General features: G+C 37.0%; 1 protein-coding gene across 3 annotated transcripts in view; it reads left to right on the forward strand.

Annotated features, from left to right (window-relative positions):
* The window catches only part of tasp1 (taspase, threonine aspartase, 1), a 36,826-nt gene that overhangs the window by 7,200 nt on the left and 11,269 nt on the right, over positions 1–18,357 (forward strand). For all 3 annotated transcript variants that reach the window (XM_053677318.1, XM_017461451.3, XM_017461452.3), the window contains 4 exons: positions 726–794; positions 7,824–7,944; positions 16,869–16,953; positions 17,172–17,251. In XM_053677318.1, coding sequence (XP_053533293.1) covers positions 729–794; positions 7,824–7,944; positions 16,869–16,953; positions 17,172–17,251 — 352 coding nt within the window. In that variant the 5' untranslated portion in view covers positions 726–728. The remainder of the gene's footprint in view (positions 1–725; positions 795–7,823; positions 7,945–16,868; positions 16,954–17,171; positions 17,252–18,357) is intronic.

Consider the following 18,357-nt stretch of genomic DNA (forward strand, 5'->3'; position numbering starts at 1 on the left):
TGGGACACTATTTTGCACTGAGCCAGTTTTAAGACATGCTCATTAGACAATAGTTGAGCTATACTACCATACACTATTCATATCCAATATGCACTGCCACTTTACTTTTATTCATTTTTCTTTCCTTTTCTCATTTTCACTCTATACAATACTGTGTATCCCTATTCATTTTATAGCTGTGTATATTGACAATTTTTCACTGCACTGCCACTTCATTCCTCTCAATTCAGCTGCTTATATCTACAATGTTTACACTCCACTGCACTCCCACATCACGTTCTTACACTGTATTCTTTTATTTTTATATATATATATATATATATATATATATATATATATATATATATATGTATATATATATATATATATATATATATATATATATATATATATATATATATGTGTGTGTGTGTGTGTGTGTGTGTGTATGTGTGTGTGTGTGTGTTTGTGTATTTTCCTTTGGCTTGAATAAAGTGATCCAGCTTTCTGTCTGTCTCTCTGTCTGTCTGCCTATCTGTGTGTTATGCACATTTTTAAGTAGATAAAAAGGCTATACTCAGCTGATGTCCAATAATAAGAATAATGGAAAAGGTTATAGACAGGTTCCCCTGTTTTGTCCTACAAGTGTTTATTTTTAATGTACAATATATAAATTCAGATTACTTCTATGACCTTTTTGGCCCTAATATGGCCTTCTATGATCTTATATATACTTTTTTTGGCAGGCCATGGAGAGGTTGAGAGATGGTGCCATGGCAGTGGAGGCAGTGACTGCAGCTCTTATAGAGCTAGAGGTGATGGCTCAGTGAATTTTTGTCTTTCATCTAATCTTGTTTTTATTTAGTAACATTGGTCCTTATTAATCAAAGTTGTGAAAAAAGAGCACTGATGCATTGCGTGCATGAAATGATATTTGAACAGATCTGCACTTTTGAATGAAATAAAAATGAACAGTTATTCGAGCACAAATAATGAATCCGCCTCCTGCCCACTAGTCCCTTCATGTCATATGCCTGTGGCACAACCCAGCTTACCCTATACATTTAATTCATATGAAACATGCTGTCATTTATGGTGGTGTTTTGCAATAGTGAATGAGAGGAAAGCTTGCAGTCAGCTAACCAGATGTGAGAAAAGAAAGAGGCGCCTGTTTTATGTAAAGCTGCTTGAACCCATAATCAACTAGGAGTCTGAACTATTTTTCAAAATCAACTGTTGGTAAATTATCTCTATTTATAGCTGGGGGTTTATTCATTTTAGATTTAACTTAAGTATTATGTTTTATATTAAAGCTATATTTATAAATATATGTGCGCCAAGTTTTAATTCCGAATAAATAAGCAAAAATTTATTTCATATAAACAAAATACTAAAAGAACTTAAAACTGCAACCAGCAGGCACAGGCACACAATTGTTGCCTAAAGAGTCAGAACAAAAGCAAAGCCATAACTTTAGGCAAAGGGATTAAAATTTTTTACGAAAGTTATGGGGATAAATGTACTTTGAAATTTGGCCAAACTTTAACCTGTTGGTGGCCTTAGAGCTTTGGGAGCTTGGGGCCCAGATTTGGTGTATTTGTAGCTAAATGTTTCCTGAAGCTGTGTGCCTTTTTACCACATGGTTCTACGGGCTGCCATAGACACCCTGCCACAAAAAAAAAATAAATAATAATAAGCAGAATCCGTAGAAAAACAATAGGTGCCTTGCACCATTGGTGCTCGGCCCTTGTCACGTATTGTGACGTAACGGAGATATGACGGATGCAAGTGCAGTATGAACAGTTTTATTTAAGAGAGTCAAGGGAAGGAAAATCCAAATCGTAATCCATAAACGTAATCCATAAACGTAATCCAAAACATGCAATGGTCAGACGATTGGCAAACAGGCATAAACTGGGCAAGGCAGGGATCAAAGTCGCGGTCACGGGATACAGGGTCGATATACCAAACATGAAACATAAACAACAGCAAGGGACTGGTAGCGGAGAAACCAGCGTGGACTAAATCTAATGTTTAACCTAACTAACTTTAACAAGGAACCTAACATGGACATAAACTCGGACTATGATTAACTATGGTAACGAATCGGGTCTAAACTAAACTTCTCTATTTTACTCTATCTAATATTCCGCGCTGTGTGCTGGGAGGCGCGCGGTATACATACAAACATAATCAGCGTTGTAATAGCTGACGGCTGAGGGCAATTCAGACACACGTGAAACAATAACCAATGACAGAACAGGGAGGAGACATAACAAAACATAACAAATGCACGTGTCCAAATGTCACGAATGTCAACAACGAAAAGCAGGTGCTCGCGCACCTTGTACAGCAGCGTGCATTCACATGCTCTGCAGCACGCTGCTTAAAGGGGAAATCGTGACAGCCCTTAATAAGAATATTAATGAAACACTGAAAAGCAGACTACCATAACTGTTTCTGCCTAAAACTCTGAATCCACAGCAGCTATATTTTGCTAAAGAACTAACGAGCTGATCCACATCAAATATTATGGCAAAATTAATGTACATAAATTCCACTGTCATTTTTGTTATTTATCAATTTCATTTTTTTAGTGTAATTCTATGGTGCTTATGTGCATGAGTGAAATAATAAATAGACATGAAGTATAAAACCATGGACATACTTTGGTCAGTGTTTATTGAAATGGTTTTTAAAATGGAATTGAATGAACTTTTGTACAGTGGTGCTTGAAAGTTTGTGAACCCTTTAGAATTTTATATCTGCATAAATTTGACCTGCAACATCATCAGATTTTCACACAAGTCCTAAAAGTACATGGAGAACCCAATTAAACAAATGAGACAGAAATATTATACTTGGTCATTTATTTATTGCTTCAAGACGAACACCATCATCCCTGTGCCAAAAAAAAAACATCCGTGTCCTGCCTGAATGACTACCAGCCTCTTGCACTCACACCTACCATCATGAAGTGCTTCAAGGAGCTAGTCATGAAACACATAAAGAGCAGTCTTCCGACCACACTGGACCCATTTCAATATGCATATAGAGGACACCATATCTGCTACCATCCATCTGTCTCTGACACATCTAGACAAAATGGACAATTACATAAGGATGCTGTTCACTGACATCAGTTCAGCATTCAACACAATCATCCAACTGATAACAAAGCAGAGCCTGCTGGGTTTAAACACCTCCCTCTGCAAATGGATCCTGGACTTTCTGACTGGGAGACCCCAGTCCGTCAGGATCAGCAACTCCACCTCCAGCACCACCACACTGAACACCGGCACCCCCCAGGGCTGTGTTCTCAGTCCACTGCTGTTTACCCTGCTTATCATGACTGTGTTGCAATTCTAATCACATCAAGTTTGCTGATGACACTACAGTTGTGGGCCTCATCAGCAACATGATGAGTCAGCATACAGGGAGGAGGTGAACCAGCTTGCAGAATGGTGTAGAGACAACAATCTATTTCTTAATGTTGATAAGACTAAAGAGATGATTATCGACTTCAGGAGAACCCAAGTGGACCACTCTCCATTGCACATCAACAGAACAACTGTGGAGAGAGTCAAAAGCGCCAAGTTTCTTGGGGTGCACATGACTGAGGACTTCTCCTGGTCTCTCAACCCCACCTTCCTAGTCAAGAAGTCCCAGCAGCGCCTCCACTGCCTGCGGAGGCTGAAGCGAACCAAACCCAAACCCCTTATACTCACCTCCTTCTACAGAGGGATGATAGAGAGCATCCTGAGAAGTTGTCTCGCTGTGTGTTATGGGAACTGCACAGCCTCTGATCGCAAGACCCTACAGCGAATTGTGAGGACAGCTAAAAAAGATCATCATTGCTATCAGTTTTGCTGCTATACTTGTGCTGCTACATGACACAATAGTTTGCAGTTTACAGTCCATGTTCTGTCTATCTATTGTCCTGTGTATTTATTGTTTTTTTTTCTGTGTTTATTGTTTTGCACTTGTCTCACGTGGCTGTGTATTGCACTTTATGTAGTCTTGTGTACTTTTTCAGTGTTGCACCATGGTTCTGTAGAAATGTCATTTTGTTCCAATGTATACACGCTATATAGAGGAATGACGATAAAAATCGACTTGACTTGAAAATGATCCAATATTACGTCTGTGAGTGGCAAAATGATGTGAACCTCTAGGATTAACAATTAATTTGAAGGTGAAATTAGAGTCAGGTGTTTTCAATCAATGGGATGACGATCAGGTGCAAGTGGGCACCCTGTTTTATTTAAAGAACAGGGATCCATTAAAGTCTGACCTTCACAACACATTTGTGGACGTGTATCATGGCATGAACAAATGAGACCTCAAAAAAAGAATTGTTGATGCTCATCGGGCTGGAAAAGGTTACAAAACCATTTCTAAAGATTTTGGACTCCACCAATCTACAGTCAGACAAATTGTGCAAAATTGGAGAAAATTCAAGACCGTTTATACGCTCCCCAGTAGTGAGGACCAACAAAGTACTCCCCAAGAGCAAGACATGGAATAGTCTGTGAGGTCATAAAGGAACCCAGGGTAACTTTTAAGCAACTATTGGCCTCTCTCTCAGTGTTCATGAGTCCACTATCATGAGAACATTGAAAAAAAAGAACATTGCTGACTGTGTGCAGTTTGCTGAAGGTCACATTGACAAGCCAGAATGCTATTGGAAAAATAGCAGATGAGACCAAAATAGAACTTTTTGATTTAAATGAGAAGCGTTTCGTCTCGAACTTTTGTCTCACTTATAATTGGGTTCTATTTATATGTTTGAAAACTTGTTTGAAAAGCTGATGATGACTTGGATCATATTTAAGCAGTAATACAGAAAATTCTAGGGTTCACAAACTTTCAAGCACCACTGTATGTGCTGTGTCTGGTATAAATTGGCTTTTAGTCTTAAACTATCAGAGTAACTTACAACGTGCTACTTAGCTTTGCTTATTTACATTCATGGCATCTGGCTGACACCCTTATCCAGAGCGACTTACATTTAACTCATCTCTACATCTGAGCAGTTGAGAGTTGTAGGCTTTACTCCAGAGCTCACCAGTGACAGCCTAGTGGGCACTGGGATTTGAACTCTCAACCTTTCGATCAGTAGTCCAACATCTTAACCACTGAGCTAGAACACTGGCTTGTTCTTTGTGTTGCAGTCGAAAAGAGCGGATATTTATACGTCAACATATTGGATAAGTGCTGTTGTTTTTATTCACTTCGCAATGCCTGTATGTATTTTGTTCTTGTCTAGGTACTGTGTGTTGCACCATTGGGTGCTGCTATTTGCTGCTAGCAGTGAACTTCTTGTGTAAAGTTTTATGTTTAATGTTTTATCAGGTTGCCTGTAGGTTTCTTGATATTTTTGCACAGCATAGATTGTAGTCTGTTTTGCTTCGGCTACCATCATTAATCGTGAAATACAATATATGACCAAAAGTATGTGAATGCCTGACCAATACGGTATCAGATGTAGGTATTGGGTACCTTATTTATTTATTTATTTATTAATTTATTTATCTATCTATCTATCTATTTATTTATTTATTTATTTATTTATTCTTTTTTTTAATGGAGCACAGAATCGGACACAGTATTGGTATTAATGCCTCACAATTTTAAGAACCTAAAGTCAAATTGAATATCAGTTTAATCAATAAGTATAGAACGAATAATAAGTAAAAGTAGCAAATATCATTCACTGATAATCAGAATTTTACATGTGGGAACCTTGCACTAAAATGTTGGCAATAGGGTATAGTTTCACTGTGTAATTCATGTATTCTGACTCACATTTATGGATATGGATTTTTATCAGCTCGTAATTCCTTCAGTTGAGTAATAGAGCTCCGACCTTGACGTTGGCTATTGGACAAACAAACCACCCACCAGGGCTATTTAAAGACAGACACTTGGATATCATTGCACATTTTTTTGAGCTTGTCAACCTTGTAGCAACTCTAAAACATACCAGATGCAATTGTATTCATTTTTTAATGGTATGTTTTTCAATGTTTAATTAAATTCTTTCAGCATTTTATTACATGAGTTAAAGGTCTTATTTGTATGTTATTTGTATGAAACTTAGCTTGACGACATTTTTCAGCAAAGCTTTTTAAATGTGACCAAAATGGTCCAGTTTTCTAGCTGCCTTGCTTTACACAGCACATTTACGTAACATTTGCAGCATCCTCAAAGAAAAACACCTCTAACTCAGTTTCACTGAAACTTGCATAATTTCACTGTAAAAATAAAAATACCTGCATAAATTAGGGCATGAGTCATGTAAATTAAATTTAATCTGAGGGCAAATTGAAGTGTACATATGCCATATGCCATAAAAATGCACAGTTATATAAGAAAACCTGTCTGACTTGGCAAATAGCCAAAAACGTCCACAGAATGTGTTTTTACCCAGATTGGATTTTTCTGTCTATAACAATTTGACAACTCTCATTTAAAATAACAAATGAGTTTCAGAAAAACCTCCTTGCTTATTCTTTCTTCAAAGATTTCATTAGGTAAATAAGCAGACAGTTTCACAAATACCATGGTAAAAACATTTGGTGTGCCTAAAGATGTAATGAATGAAATGTAAAGATGATATTTAAAAGGTTAATTCACCCAAAAATGAATATTCTGACATCAATAACTCACCTTCATTTCGTTCAAAACCCATAAGACTTTCACAAAGGCAGTGTAAAAGTAATCCATGTGACTCAGTGATTTAATCCCAATTTTTATGAAGCAATATGAATGATTTGTATGTGCAAAAAGACTTGATTGAAGTCTTTATTCACAAAATATCTTCACTCCTGCATAGATCTCCGACATGCGTTCGTGAGAGAACCACGACGAATGCGTGATGTGTTGACACGAGAAGGAACAAAAAAATGTTTGCGACAGTGGACAGAAAAATGCAAGTCCTCTTCTATGTCAAAATCTGAAGATTTGTTCTTTGTGACTCAGTCTGTGTTCACCGTCTGTTTTCACTTGGGTTACTTTTTTACGATGCCTTGGAGCTTGAAAGTTTTGGTTACTAGACTGTAAATGGAGAGACAGAAATCTCCCAGGTTTCATTTAAAATGTCTTTATTTGTGTTCCGAAGATGAACGGAAGTCTTATGGGTTTGGAAAAGACATGAGGGCGAGTAATTGATGACCGAATTTTCATTTTTGGGTGAAATGCAAGACTAATTATTTCAGTTTGTATGCAGTCAAAATATTGGTCAATTTATAATAAATGCTGTTGTTTTCCATTTTAAACTTAGAATCTTTGCTAAATGTCACTAATGTGTTTTTTTTTTCTTTTCATAAATAGATATTATTCTTCTAAATCAAATGAATGTTAAATAAAAGTCAATTTTAGCTGAAATAATATAGATGACATCAGGTTTATTGAGGACGCCAACATGTAAATTGCAATATAAATATAATGAATTCTAATAATCTGTGAAGGTTATTTGCTCTTTAAAAAAAAGAGAGTTAAGGATATTATTATTATTATTATTATTATTATTATTATTATTAAACATGAAATGAATAATGAATGTGTGGATTACTGGTCAGTCCTCTAAGCTATAAATAAAGGCTGTTATAAGGGAAGACATCGTTTTCATGGTCATATTTATTATTTTTTAAAATTTTATTTATTCAATGTGAAATTAAAAGCAAATGTGGCAGTGTCTTTCATTGGAGTCGGAATAGAATCCTTCAATGCAAAAATGTTTTCATTTTTTACTTTTTGGGTTTACCAGACTGTAAAGTGCTAACTTTACTAGTGCTTATGTCCAAAAAAGAAACACATTTAGTATTGTCTTTTGTTTACAGGATTCACCATTCACCAATGCTGGTACAGGCTCCAATCTAAACCTGGCTGGGGATATTGAATGTGATGCCAGCATCATGGAGGGAAAATCATTAGATTATGGAGCAGTTGGTGCTTTAAGCGGTGAGTTGATTAATGTTTTTATATACTCAGAAATAAGCAATCTCTGAATTTTTTTTTTTTTTTTTTTTTTTTTTTTTTTTTTTTTTTTAGTGCTACTTACTGTGCATGACCTGTATACACATAATTCAGGGTGAAGTATAAATGCTTGTAGTTGGTGTTGTTAAGGGGTCTTTGAAGTCGAGCATGTTGGGTACTAGAGAAGAGTTTAATAACACAGAGGAAGAAAAATGCGCACAAAAGCATAACATTAAATAAATAGGAATAAAAGATACAGAAGCATACGGGAAGCGACTCAAACAAAGTGATTATGCTGCACTATGCCTGTTTACCATATCTGGTTGAAATTAGGCTTTATTTATTCAATTATTCCTTTCATTTCTTGATTCCAGTCCATTGTCGAAGCTAAAACATTTGTTCATGCGTTGAGTTTTATTTCACCCTTTCTAAGCAGCCGGGGTGTCCTACACCTGGATGTTCTCTAATGTGCGAGCACACATGCCAATGCCATGATTTTCAACAAAGTTATGACTTGACCGTTTCATGGTATTTGCTATAAATGCCTTCATGCCATGGCACTTCTTTCCCTTTTTCTATACTCAGCTTTGTGCACATGCCAAACCTAATGTAGATATGGTCACATCTACTGTTTTTCTGTCCTCGAAAGATGCAATGGACTTCTGTTTTATCTTCCTGTGCTTTCTCCTCACCACAGTGAGTGTATCCACTTTCTGTCTGAGCCTTATGCATCTGTGACTTGCTAGCTTACAGCAAGGACATGGGATGTAGCGGTTCTGAGGGTGCTGCAGCACCCAAGACTTTAAAGATTCCTTTAACTACAACTGCAGCTGCAAATATTATTGGGATTCCTCTGTCAGGAGGAAACCTTTTGTTATTCTTATAAGAATATTATTATTATTATTATTATTATTATTATTATTATTATTATCATTCTCCTTATCTCCATACAGTGCCCAATAACTCAAGATCTGAACGGTAACATTTTTTAAAAATTTGGCACATTGATACTACAGGCCATGAGTAACTTCCACACCATAAATGGACCACATGAGCCCATAGGTGACGCTATAGGCCACACCCAAAATGTATGTGATTTTTCCCTCCACCCCAGAAGTCCAAAATGTATGAAAATTGGTGTACGTACCTTATTTCTCATGGGGAACCAAAAAGCCCTCAGGACCCATAAAGTCCGCTATGACAGATTTTCCAGAACATTGAAAATTTGTCCAAAATTACAAAAATCTTACCCTCATGAACTGTAGGTCTGATTGTCTTGAACTGTGCTACATATGTGTGGGATACATGTCTTTCTATAGGGTGATAAGCAATAAGGAATCGAATAAAAATTGGCCGAACTATTTACATATTGGCGAATTGACAACTGTTGCACATGTTTCTTGCGTCCATAAATCAATTTCACATTAACCTATGGACATGATCTGTGCCACACACAAACAAGACACTACAGTATGTTACCATGTGTGATGGCAACCTCATATCTCCAAAAATAATAACATTAAAAGGAATAATAACTGTCAGGTTATCTTTGATAATATCTGTGTTATGTTTAGTAATATCTTTATCGTCCGCTAGATGGAGCTGTTTGTCTTGGATCGAGCCAAAGTACACTTTGAAAGACAACACTTTATTTATAGCGTTTATGCACGCAGTAGCCATTTGAGTTCAGCAGAGTGAAGAACACGCGTTGAATCGTTTTCTTTGTGTAAAGCCTGGAAGAAGCTTGGCTTGGGAGTTTGTTATTCATCTTTGTAGTTTGTAAACTTTTGTGATTGTATTTGGTGAGTTTTGCTGTTTGTGATAATTTTCAACAGCTCAGTGTGCCACTGCCGTCTTCATCAACCTAACCCACTTTTTTCAGAGAGCAATCTCCTCTCTCTGTCTCTCGCTCTCTCTCTGTGCATGTGTGTCTCTGTGTCTGTCTGGTGGAGGGGAGGGGGGACTGTTGTCTTTGTATTATGTGTTCTCAGTGTTGCAACATAGGGTTATAGCAGCACAAAGTCATTCAAAATAGTATTATAGCAGCATAGAGTAAATCAAATTAATGTTATAGCAGCAAGAATAAATTGAAAAAGTAATGTTAAAGTAGCATTGCATTGATTCTCCAAAATTCTTACTGATTCCTGATTTTTCTCTACAATGATCATTTGTGGAAAAACTACAAAAATGATCTTCAAATCTGCCATTGATCCAAATGCATTGAAATGTTGTATCTGTGGACTACATTTCTTTACCATGTCAATTTTGAAAATACTCTGCAATCTTGAGGAGGAATCCACCATTGCTGCTGCTACTACTACTATTACTACTACTAGTAGTAATGATGATGATAATAATGATAATTATAATAGTAATAACAAAATAATGTTTTACTTTTTAGTAGTGTTTGAGTTTGTATTTCTGAGATATTATTTCTCTTATACTACAATGATTTGTAATATTTAGACTTTTTAATTTAGGCCATTAATGAACGGCACATTGGGCTTTTCTTGTATTTACATATCCTCCATGAGTCTCGAGTCTTCAGAATCAGGACCGAGGAGCTTGCGCGCTTGCCGGCTTCTCAGTAACATGACAACAGGAACTAACACCCGTGTCGGGAAACTTACTAACTTTTGCAAAGCTCTGACTCTTCCATAACGTATTAAATCAAATTCAAACAGAAAACGTCATCATATCAGCGATTATACACTATTCTTTGTTAAATAACAGTACGTTTTTAATCTATTTAAACTATATCGCATGTCTATTTAATCTCAGCATTAGCATAAGGCTGGCTTGACATCAGACATAGCTGAGCTAAAATATGTATTTTTCGGTGCGGAAGCCACACACTGCAGCTTTTCCATGGAGCCCTCCTAGTGCTCTTGGAGCCCGACCAAGGAGCATGTGTACACTACGTCTGTGGTTGCGTCTAGGAGACTCTTCCAAACCAGGAACTAAGCTGCATTGCTTAACTCAGACACAGTTGGCAAGCTCTGAACCAGCTGTGACAGCCACCTTTAATGTGGCATTGGTACAAATAGGGTTCGAACCCATAACATCAAATGTGATTTTCAGCTTGCTGGTCATTACTGAATTCTCTAAACCTTAGTGTACGGATTACATAGACAGATAGATGGCTGACGCATCATGGTGCATGTAGGGCACTGGAAGGATCTGTCTGAACTTCATGGCCCTGTGGATCCCTGCATTGTATCTCTGGTAGTTTCACCAGACAGACTAGAGTGACTAGGTAATTCTAAGAAATTAATCATTTTATTATGATCAAATTTGCTTGGAAACAAACAGGTCAAATGATACCGAGTTATATGGAGTTTAATGGAGATTTATTTTGGTCTTTTTCCTATATTTATAAACATTTCTCATTGTTTCGCTTGCAATTGTTTGATAACCATGAGAGCAGAGTGTTTTTGTGAATTTTTTTCAACAGTAGATCAAAAGGTTCAACAATAAAGACAATTTTTCACAGCCTTCTTTGCTCATATTTACCAAGGGTGCCAATATTAGTGGTGGTCACTGCAAGTGCTGACCATTTACGTCCACATGAATGAGCAGGTATACAGATGCTCCTAATAAAGTGGCTAGGGAATGTTTGTACACTTTTTTTTCCTTGCTGTTCTAGCTTTTCCAAGTCTGGTTACCCTGTAAAGTGAAAACAGAGAAAAGTACAATTCTATGCCACTTAATCTACTTTATAACTTAATCCTACTAAAAAAATCATTACTGCCAAATGGTAATGGGTCATATTTTTACAATGGGAAGTGAGTTCTTACTTTGACTATCAGCGACATGTCGTCAGAAGTAAATATCGTCGGCGGAAAAGCTCCGGGCATTAAAACATCACCCTCATCGTCTTCACTTCACTCAACTGATCTCTGTTCATGCTAACGTCTGTGGGGAAATAACTGCTGATTCGTTCACTCACATCGGTTCTGTTGACTAAATTTTTCATTGTCTTTGTCAGACATTTTAAATCTTTGTTCACAGTTCTATATACAGTGTGTGGAAGCAAGAGGACATTTTGACAGCTGCTATCTGCAAACGGAATTGATTAGGCTTATGTCCGTTTCACTATGGCACATAGCGATGCAAAAACGTGAGCAAATCATGAATTCGCTGTGTGAGGAAATTTAAATCTCAGTTAGCTAGCAAAGTTTTTTGGCATCTTTAAGCAGACTGACTGTTTTAACAGCTGCGTTTGTTAAACTGGCTCTTTGGACAGCATAATCTTTGCAGACAGCCACCAAGGTAAGGTTAAAAAATAATGTGCATATCACAGTGATCTTTTAATGTAAATCATCTGTCAATAGTATGATAAAATTCTCATTACTAAAACATTGCTGACCCACTGACATCAACAAACTTGCATTTTTCTTTTGTGGTGTTTTTCCAGGCATGTACTGCAGCTTCTTTCAGTTGTTGTATTGGGGGGGTTTCTCCCTTCAGTCGCCTCTTCAGGAGATGAAATACATGTTTAACTGGGTTAATTGGTCAGTCTAAAACTTTCTACCTTTTCCCTGATTAAGTTTTTTGTTGTGTCTGCAGTCCTTTTTGGCTCATTGTCTTGCTGCATGATGAAGTTCCTCCCAGTTTGATTGGACGCATTTCTCTGTAAATTGGAAGACAGATTGTTTTTGTAGACTTCTGAATTAATTCTGCTGCTACCTTCATGAGTTACAACAATAAAGATTAGTGAGCCTGTTCCAGAAGCAGTCATGCAAGCCCAAGCCATGACACTACCTCCACCATGTTTCACAGATGAGCTTGTATGTTCTCGATCATGAACAGATCCTTTCTTTCTCCACACTTTGGTAGAGGTTAATATCGGTTCCAGAACTTTTGTTGCTCATTTCTGTATGTCTTACAAATTCTGATCTGGCTTTCTGATTCTTACTGCTGATAAGTTGTTTGTATCTTATGGTATGGCCACTATATTACTGCTTTTGAAGTCTTCTTCAAATGGTGGATTGTGATACCTTCATCCGTGCTCTGTGGAGGTTGTTGTATTAGCTGTTAGTTTGGGGTTTTTCCTTCACAGCTCTCACAATGTTTCTTCCATCAGATGTTGTTTTTCTTGGCCGATCCATTCAGTGTCTGTTGCTCTGTACAGTGTTTTCTTTCTTTTTCAGGACATTCCAAATCATTGTATAGTCCCTTTTCACAATGACGTCAGAAAACTTCCACCTTTCCACAAAGCAGTGTATATGTACTTCCGATTTACCTTACGCACACTGGATACTTCAGGAAAGTGCTAACTAACAACACGAAAGGTAAAGTTTAGAATAATAATGTTTATGTATTTATGGGTTCTTATATTTTGATTCTTTTGATAACGTTAATGATCATTTCCAGTTCTTTAACGTGTAACTGCCTTGGATGGGAAAGTAGGCTAGCTAGCAGCAACAAGAAAAATATGCATCGCTCTTGGTTTACTAAGTTCACTAACAAGTGTTTACTTTTTTACTTATATTAATGTATAATCGCACAACATTAACCATGAATACGTTACTGACTTTTATCTAACAATAACCATAAATGGAGCAGTGGTGGCTTAGCGGTTAAGGCTCTGGGTTACTGATCGGAAGGTCGTGGGATTCAAGCCCCAGCACTGCCAAGCTGCCACTGTTGGGCCCTTGAGCAAGGCCCTTAACCCTCTCTGCTCCAGGGATGCCTTATCATGGCTGACCGTGTGCTCTGACCCCAGCTTCCTGACAGGCTGGGGTATGCAAAGAAAACAATTTCACTGTGCTCTACTGTATATATGAACAATAAAGACTCATTATTATCATACACAATTTATAGCTAACATCAGTAATATGGAAACACGATTGCAACAAGAGTTTGCAGCTTAAACTTAAAGACTTTGCAGAAAAGAAATCTAACAACTACCGTTATCATAACTCCTCCGCTAATGTAAGTTGGGCAGGACAATACTAGAATTTGTATTCTTCATCAGGTTTAGACCGTGTTGTAAGTGAAAATTTACACTGTAAATATACACTGATTTGAGTCAGAACGGAAGTTGGGTGACATCATATGAAAAGGGTCTATTGGCTATGCCCAATGTTTGGCAATGCCTCTGATTGATTTTCCCTCTTTTCTCAGCTTCAAAATGGCTTGGCTTATGTTTAACAACAAATGCAGTCTTCACATGTGAAACTACAGGCCAAAGCCAAGAGTAGATGTTCAAAGCTATTTATTAAGCAGTCAATCTAAGAGGACACACCTGGCTAACAAGAAACACCAGTCAGTCACATTCCTATATTTTGCTTGCCTACAAATTGGGTGGTCTATGTCACCCATTCTATGTCGTTTAACACATCTACATATAAATACCAGGAAATAAAAGCTGAAATTCTAATCTCTCTTCTCATATTCATCTTTTGATCCCAAAATCAAATGTATTCTGTCTACAGCAAAAAAAAAATTAATTGGCCTTGCCGTTCCAATAGCTTCGGAGGGGACTGTCTGAAGAATATAATTAAGTACATCTTTATCAAAAATGAATAATTTTTCCCCCACTGTTTTATTTAAATTAGCCTGTTCAGTAGTGACAATCAGAACTGTCGATTGTGAGCAAATGCAACTTTTAACTGTGATGTGAAAACATTTTCTCAGCAGTTACATAAGCCTTGTATAAGCCTATGTGTAAAAATAATAATAATAATAAAATCTTGTGGACAGTAATGCTACTTTAAAACTTTTGCAGAGAATAAGAGCATCTATCATGGACACATGATGTTTTCACTATTATTTCCTCTATTATCACTATTATACATGAATATTTAAATGACCATTTAAAAAAAACTCTTCACAATGTATAGTAGAGCTGGCAATTAATTTTTATAAATATATATTAATGTTAGACCATATTAATTACAGCATAACATGCACTCATCCACTTTATTAGAAACATTTGCACATTCATGCAGTTATCTTCAGTTAATGTTCACATTAAACCTCAGCATGATGGAAAAGTGGCATTATGATTTTGATCATGGCAGGGTTGTTGGTACTAGAAGGGCTGGTTTGAGTATTTCAGAGACTGCTGGTCTCCTGAGATTTTCACACACAACAGTCTCTGGAGTTTACACAGAATACAACAGTGTCTGTAACCCAATCCTTGTTTATACAGATGCAAAATGCTGTAAATTTCTAGGTAGAAAATCACTAAGTTTTCAAAAAATCTTGTTGCCTCTTGGTGTGCGTATGCAGGCATCTTGGTCACTCATAAAAGAGCTGATTAAAATAGAATAAAATTACATGGATGAGCCGTACAGCTGCCACACAGCTCTGACCTATTGAGGCTCCTTTAAGTGCTGTAAGTTGTGAGGTGGGGCCCCCATGGATTGGACTTTTTTGTCCAAATAAGCAAATGCCACAGGGGCCAAGTCAACACCAACACAATTTTTACAGTATGAAAGGGTGCATTATCCTGCTGAAAGAGACTACTGCCATTAGGGAATAACATTGCCATGAAGGGGTGTACTTGGTCTGAAACAATGTTTAGGTAGGTGGTACGTGTCAAAGTAACATCCACATGAAGGCCAGAACCCAAGGTCCTCAGCAGAGCATCTCGCTGCCTCTGCCAGCTTGCCTTCTTCCCATAGTGCATCCCCAGGTAAATGATAAACACTCCACATGATATAAAGGAAACATAATTCATCAGACAAAACCACCTTCTTCCATTCCTCCCTGGTCCAGTTCTGATGCTCATGTGCCCATTGTAGGCACTTGCAGTGTTGGACAGCGGTCAGCATGGATACACTGACTGGTTAGTGGCAATGCAGCCCCAGACACAGCAAGCTGCAATGCACTATGTGTTCTGACACCTTTTTATCATAGCCAGCATTAACCTTTTCAGCAATTTGGAATACCTCTTCTGTTGGATCGGACCAGACCGGCTAGCCCACATTTTCTTTTCTGATGCCTATACCAGTAGTGAAACCTTGAGTATCATCTGACACCAATCCCATCCACTATAGATTTCTTTAAAAACTTCTAAGCTTTAAAATAATTTTTTTTAACTATAGGACAAGAATACATAGCTAAAAACATGACTTAAACAAAACCACAGCCTATATTTTTAAATTCAACTCTTTCAAACAAAAATGCATTGCAAATATAAAAAATATAATTAAGCAGAAAATATAAATCAATCCTAACAAAAACTATGTTAGTTATATAATTTTGTTCTTTTTTTTTCCTGTGATATTCGATCCACCATATTTTCCTGTCCCGTACTGATCCTGCATATTGGATCAGTGCCATGTCTAGTGAAAATGCCCACTCTACTTACAGCAATTTCTCTTTAAAGCACTAAATGGAGTAACAACTACCTGGACACTATGAAATAAGAATACAATACTGCCATACTGATTAGTGGTATTTGCGTAGCAAAGCATCACTAATGTTATCTCACATACATACTGGTGACATAATGTGCGCATCACCTGCATGTCACGTGCACATTAACCCGAAAAATAAGTGGAATCACAAAACTACCGCAACATAGACATGTGACATATCAAAACACTTGACTGACTGCGGAGAACTGTGTTATGGCTATTCTAGTGACATCACGTGCACACAAATGGACTGCCATAAAGCCTATTATGTTAACAACTCGTGTAAAATACAATCATTATGGCTACAGATATAGGTCATGTTAGTTATATTCCAAGAAATGCATACACACATGTAGCTCCTCCTACTGATCAGCATGAACAGCTAAGCATGTCAGTGTGGAATTTTGAACAGGGAAGCACCACTCATATTTTCTGCAGAAAATGTACAATCTAGTTTTAAATCATTTCAGCTTAATCAGACATGTATGCCAACTCCTATAGGTATTTTAAATCTCCACATTTGTTGATATTTCTCAGGAATCAAGAATCCAGTATTGGTGGCCAGAACACTACTGAATGAAGCACAGAAAGGGAAGCTTTCAGCTGGAAGAATTCCTCCCTGGTGAGCTCATGTTTTTATTAGCCAAATGGCCCTCATTTTATTTAATTCTGTACAGTATAGTTTTGTATCCCCTTCAGCAGGAGCGTAGATTAGATATCTAATGTCTGTTAGTTGTACCTCATTCTGCATGCTCAGTGGTGTTTTGCTACTGGCAGATGTATCTCAAGACTCGCTGTTTTAAAGGAAATAGGTTCATGCATTTTTATTTTTTATTTTAGTTTTTTAGCTGGAAGTGGAGCTCAGCAATGGGCTGTCAGTCATGGTATACCTCCATGTCCTTCAGAGAAGATGGCCACCAGTAAGTATTTTGCATAATATACAGAGTATACAACTAACCTCAATTCTGTCTGTTTTTAAAGACAAATATTAAGTCACATTAATATCCCAGGCATTTTATACACACACACACACACACACACACACACACACACACACACACACACATACACACACACACACACATACATATATATATATATATATATATATATATATATATATATATATATATATATATATATAGATATATAGATATATAGAAATAGATATATAGATATATAGATATAGATATATATAGATATATACACAGTGCTGTGAAAAAGTCTAAAAAAAAAAAAGTTCAAACAAAGGCAACCTGAGTTAAAACAAAATACAGTTTTTAAATGATACATTTATTTAATAACTTTTTTAATTTATTGAAGCAAAAAAGTTAGCCAATACCAACTGGGCCGGTGTGAAATTTTATTTGCCCCCATAGTTACTAATTCCCCAAATCTATGAAACTGTAATATATCTATAATGGGGTTCAGCTGGACTAGTCGCAACGAGGCCTGATTACTGCAAACTCTGTTCAATCAAAACAACACTTGAACTTTTTCAACAGCATGAATTTGGTTAAAAGGTCTTACACAGTAACACACTATGCCAGAGTTGAAATAAGTTTCAGAAAGGATGAGGAAGAAGCTGATTGAAATACGTCAGTATGGGAAGGATTACAAAGCTATTTCAAAGGCTCTGTGACTCCAAAGAACCACAGTGAGAGACATTATCTCTAAATGGAAAAACTCTGGACAGTAGTGAACCTTCCCAGAAGTGGCCGACCTTCCAAAATAACTCCAAGAGCAAAGCAAAGACACATCCAGGAAGTCAAAAAAAAAGAGCCAAGGACAACATCAAAGGAACTACAGGCCTCTGTTGCATCAATAAAGGTCACTGTTCATGTCTCCACTATCAGAAAGACACTGGGCAAAAATGGCATCCATGGAAGAGTGGTGAGGTGAAACCACTGCTAACCCAGAAGAACATTAAGGCTTGTCTGAATTTTGCCAAAATACACCTTGATGATCCTCAAACCTTTTGGGAGAATGTTCTGTCAGTTGCTGAGTCAAAAGTGGAACAGTTTGG

The sequence above is a fragment of the Ictalurus punctatus genome, chromosome 29 (assembly GCF_001660625.3).
Source record: "Ictalurus punctatus breed USDA103 chromosome 29, Coco_2.0, whole genome shotgun sequence".
In the NCBI taxonomy this organism is placed as follows: Eukaryota; Metazoa; Chordata; class Actinopteri; order Siluriformes; family Ictaluridae; genus Ictalurus; species Ictalurus punctatus.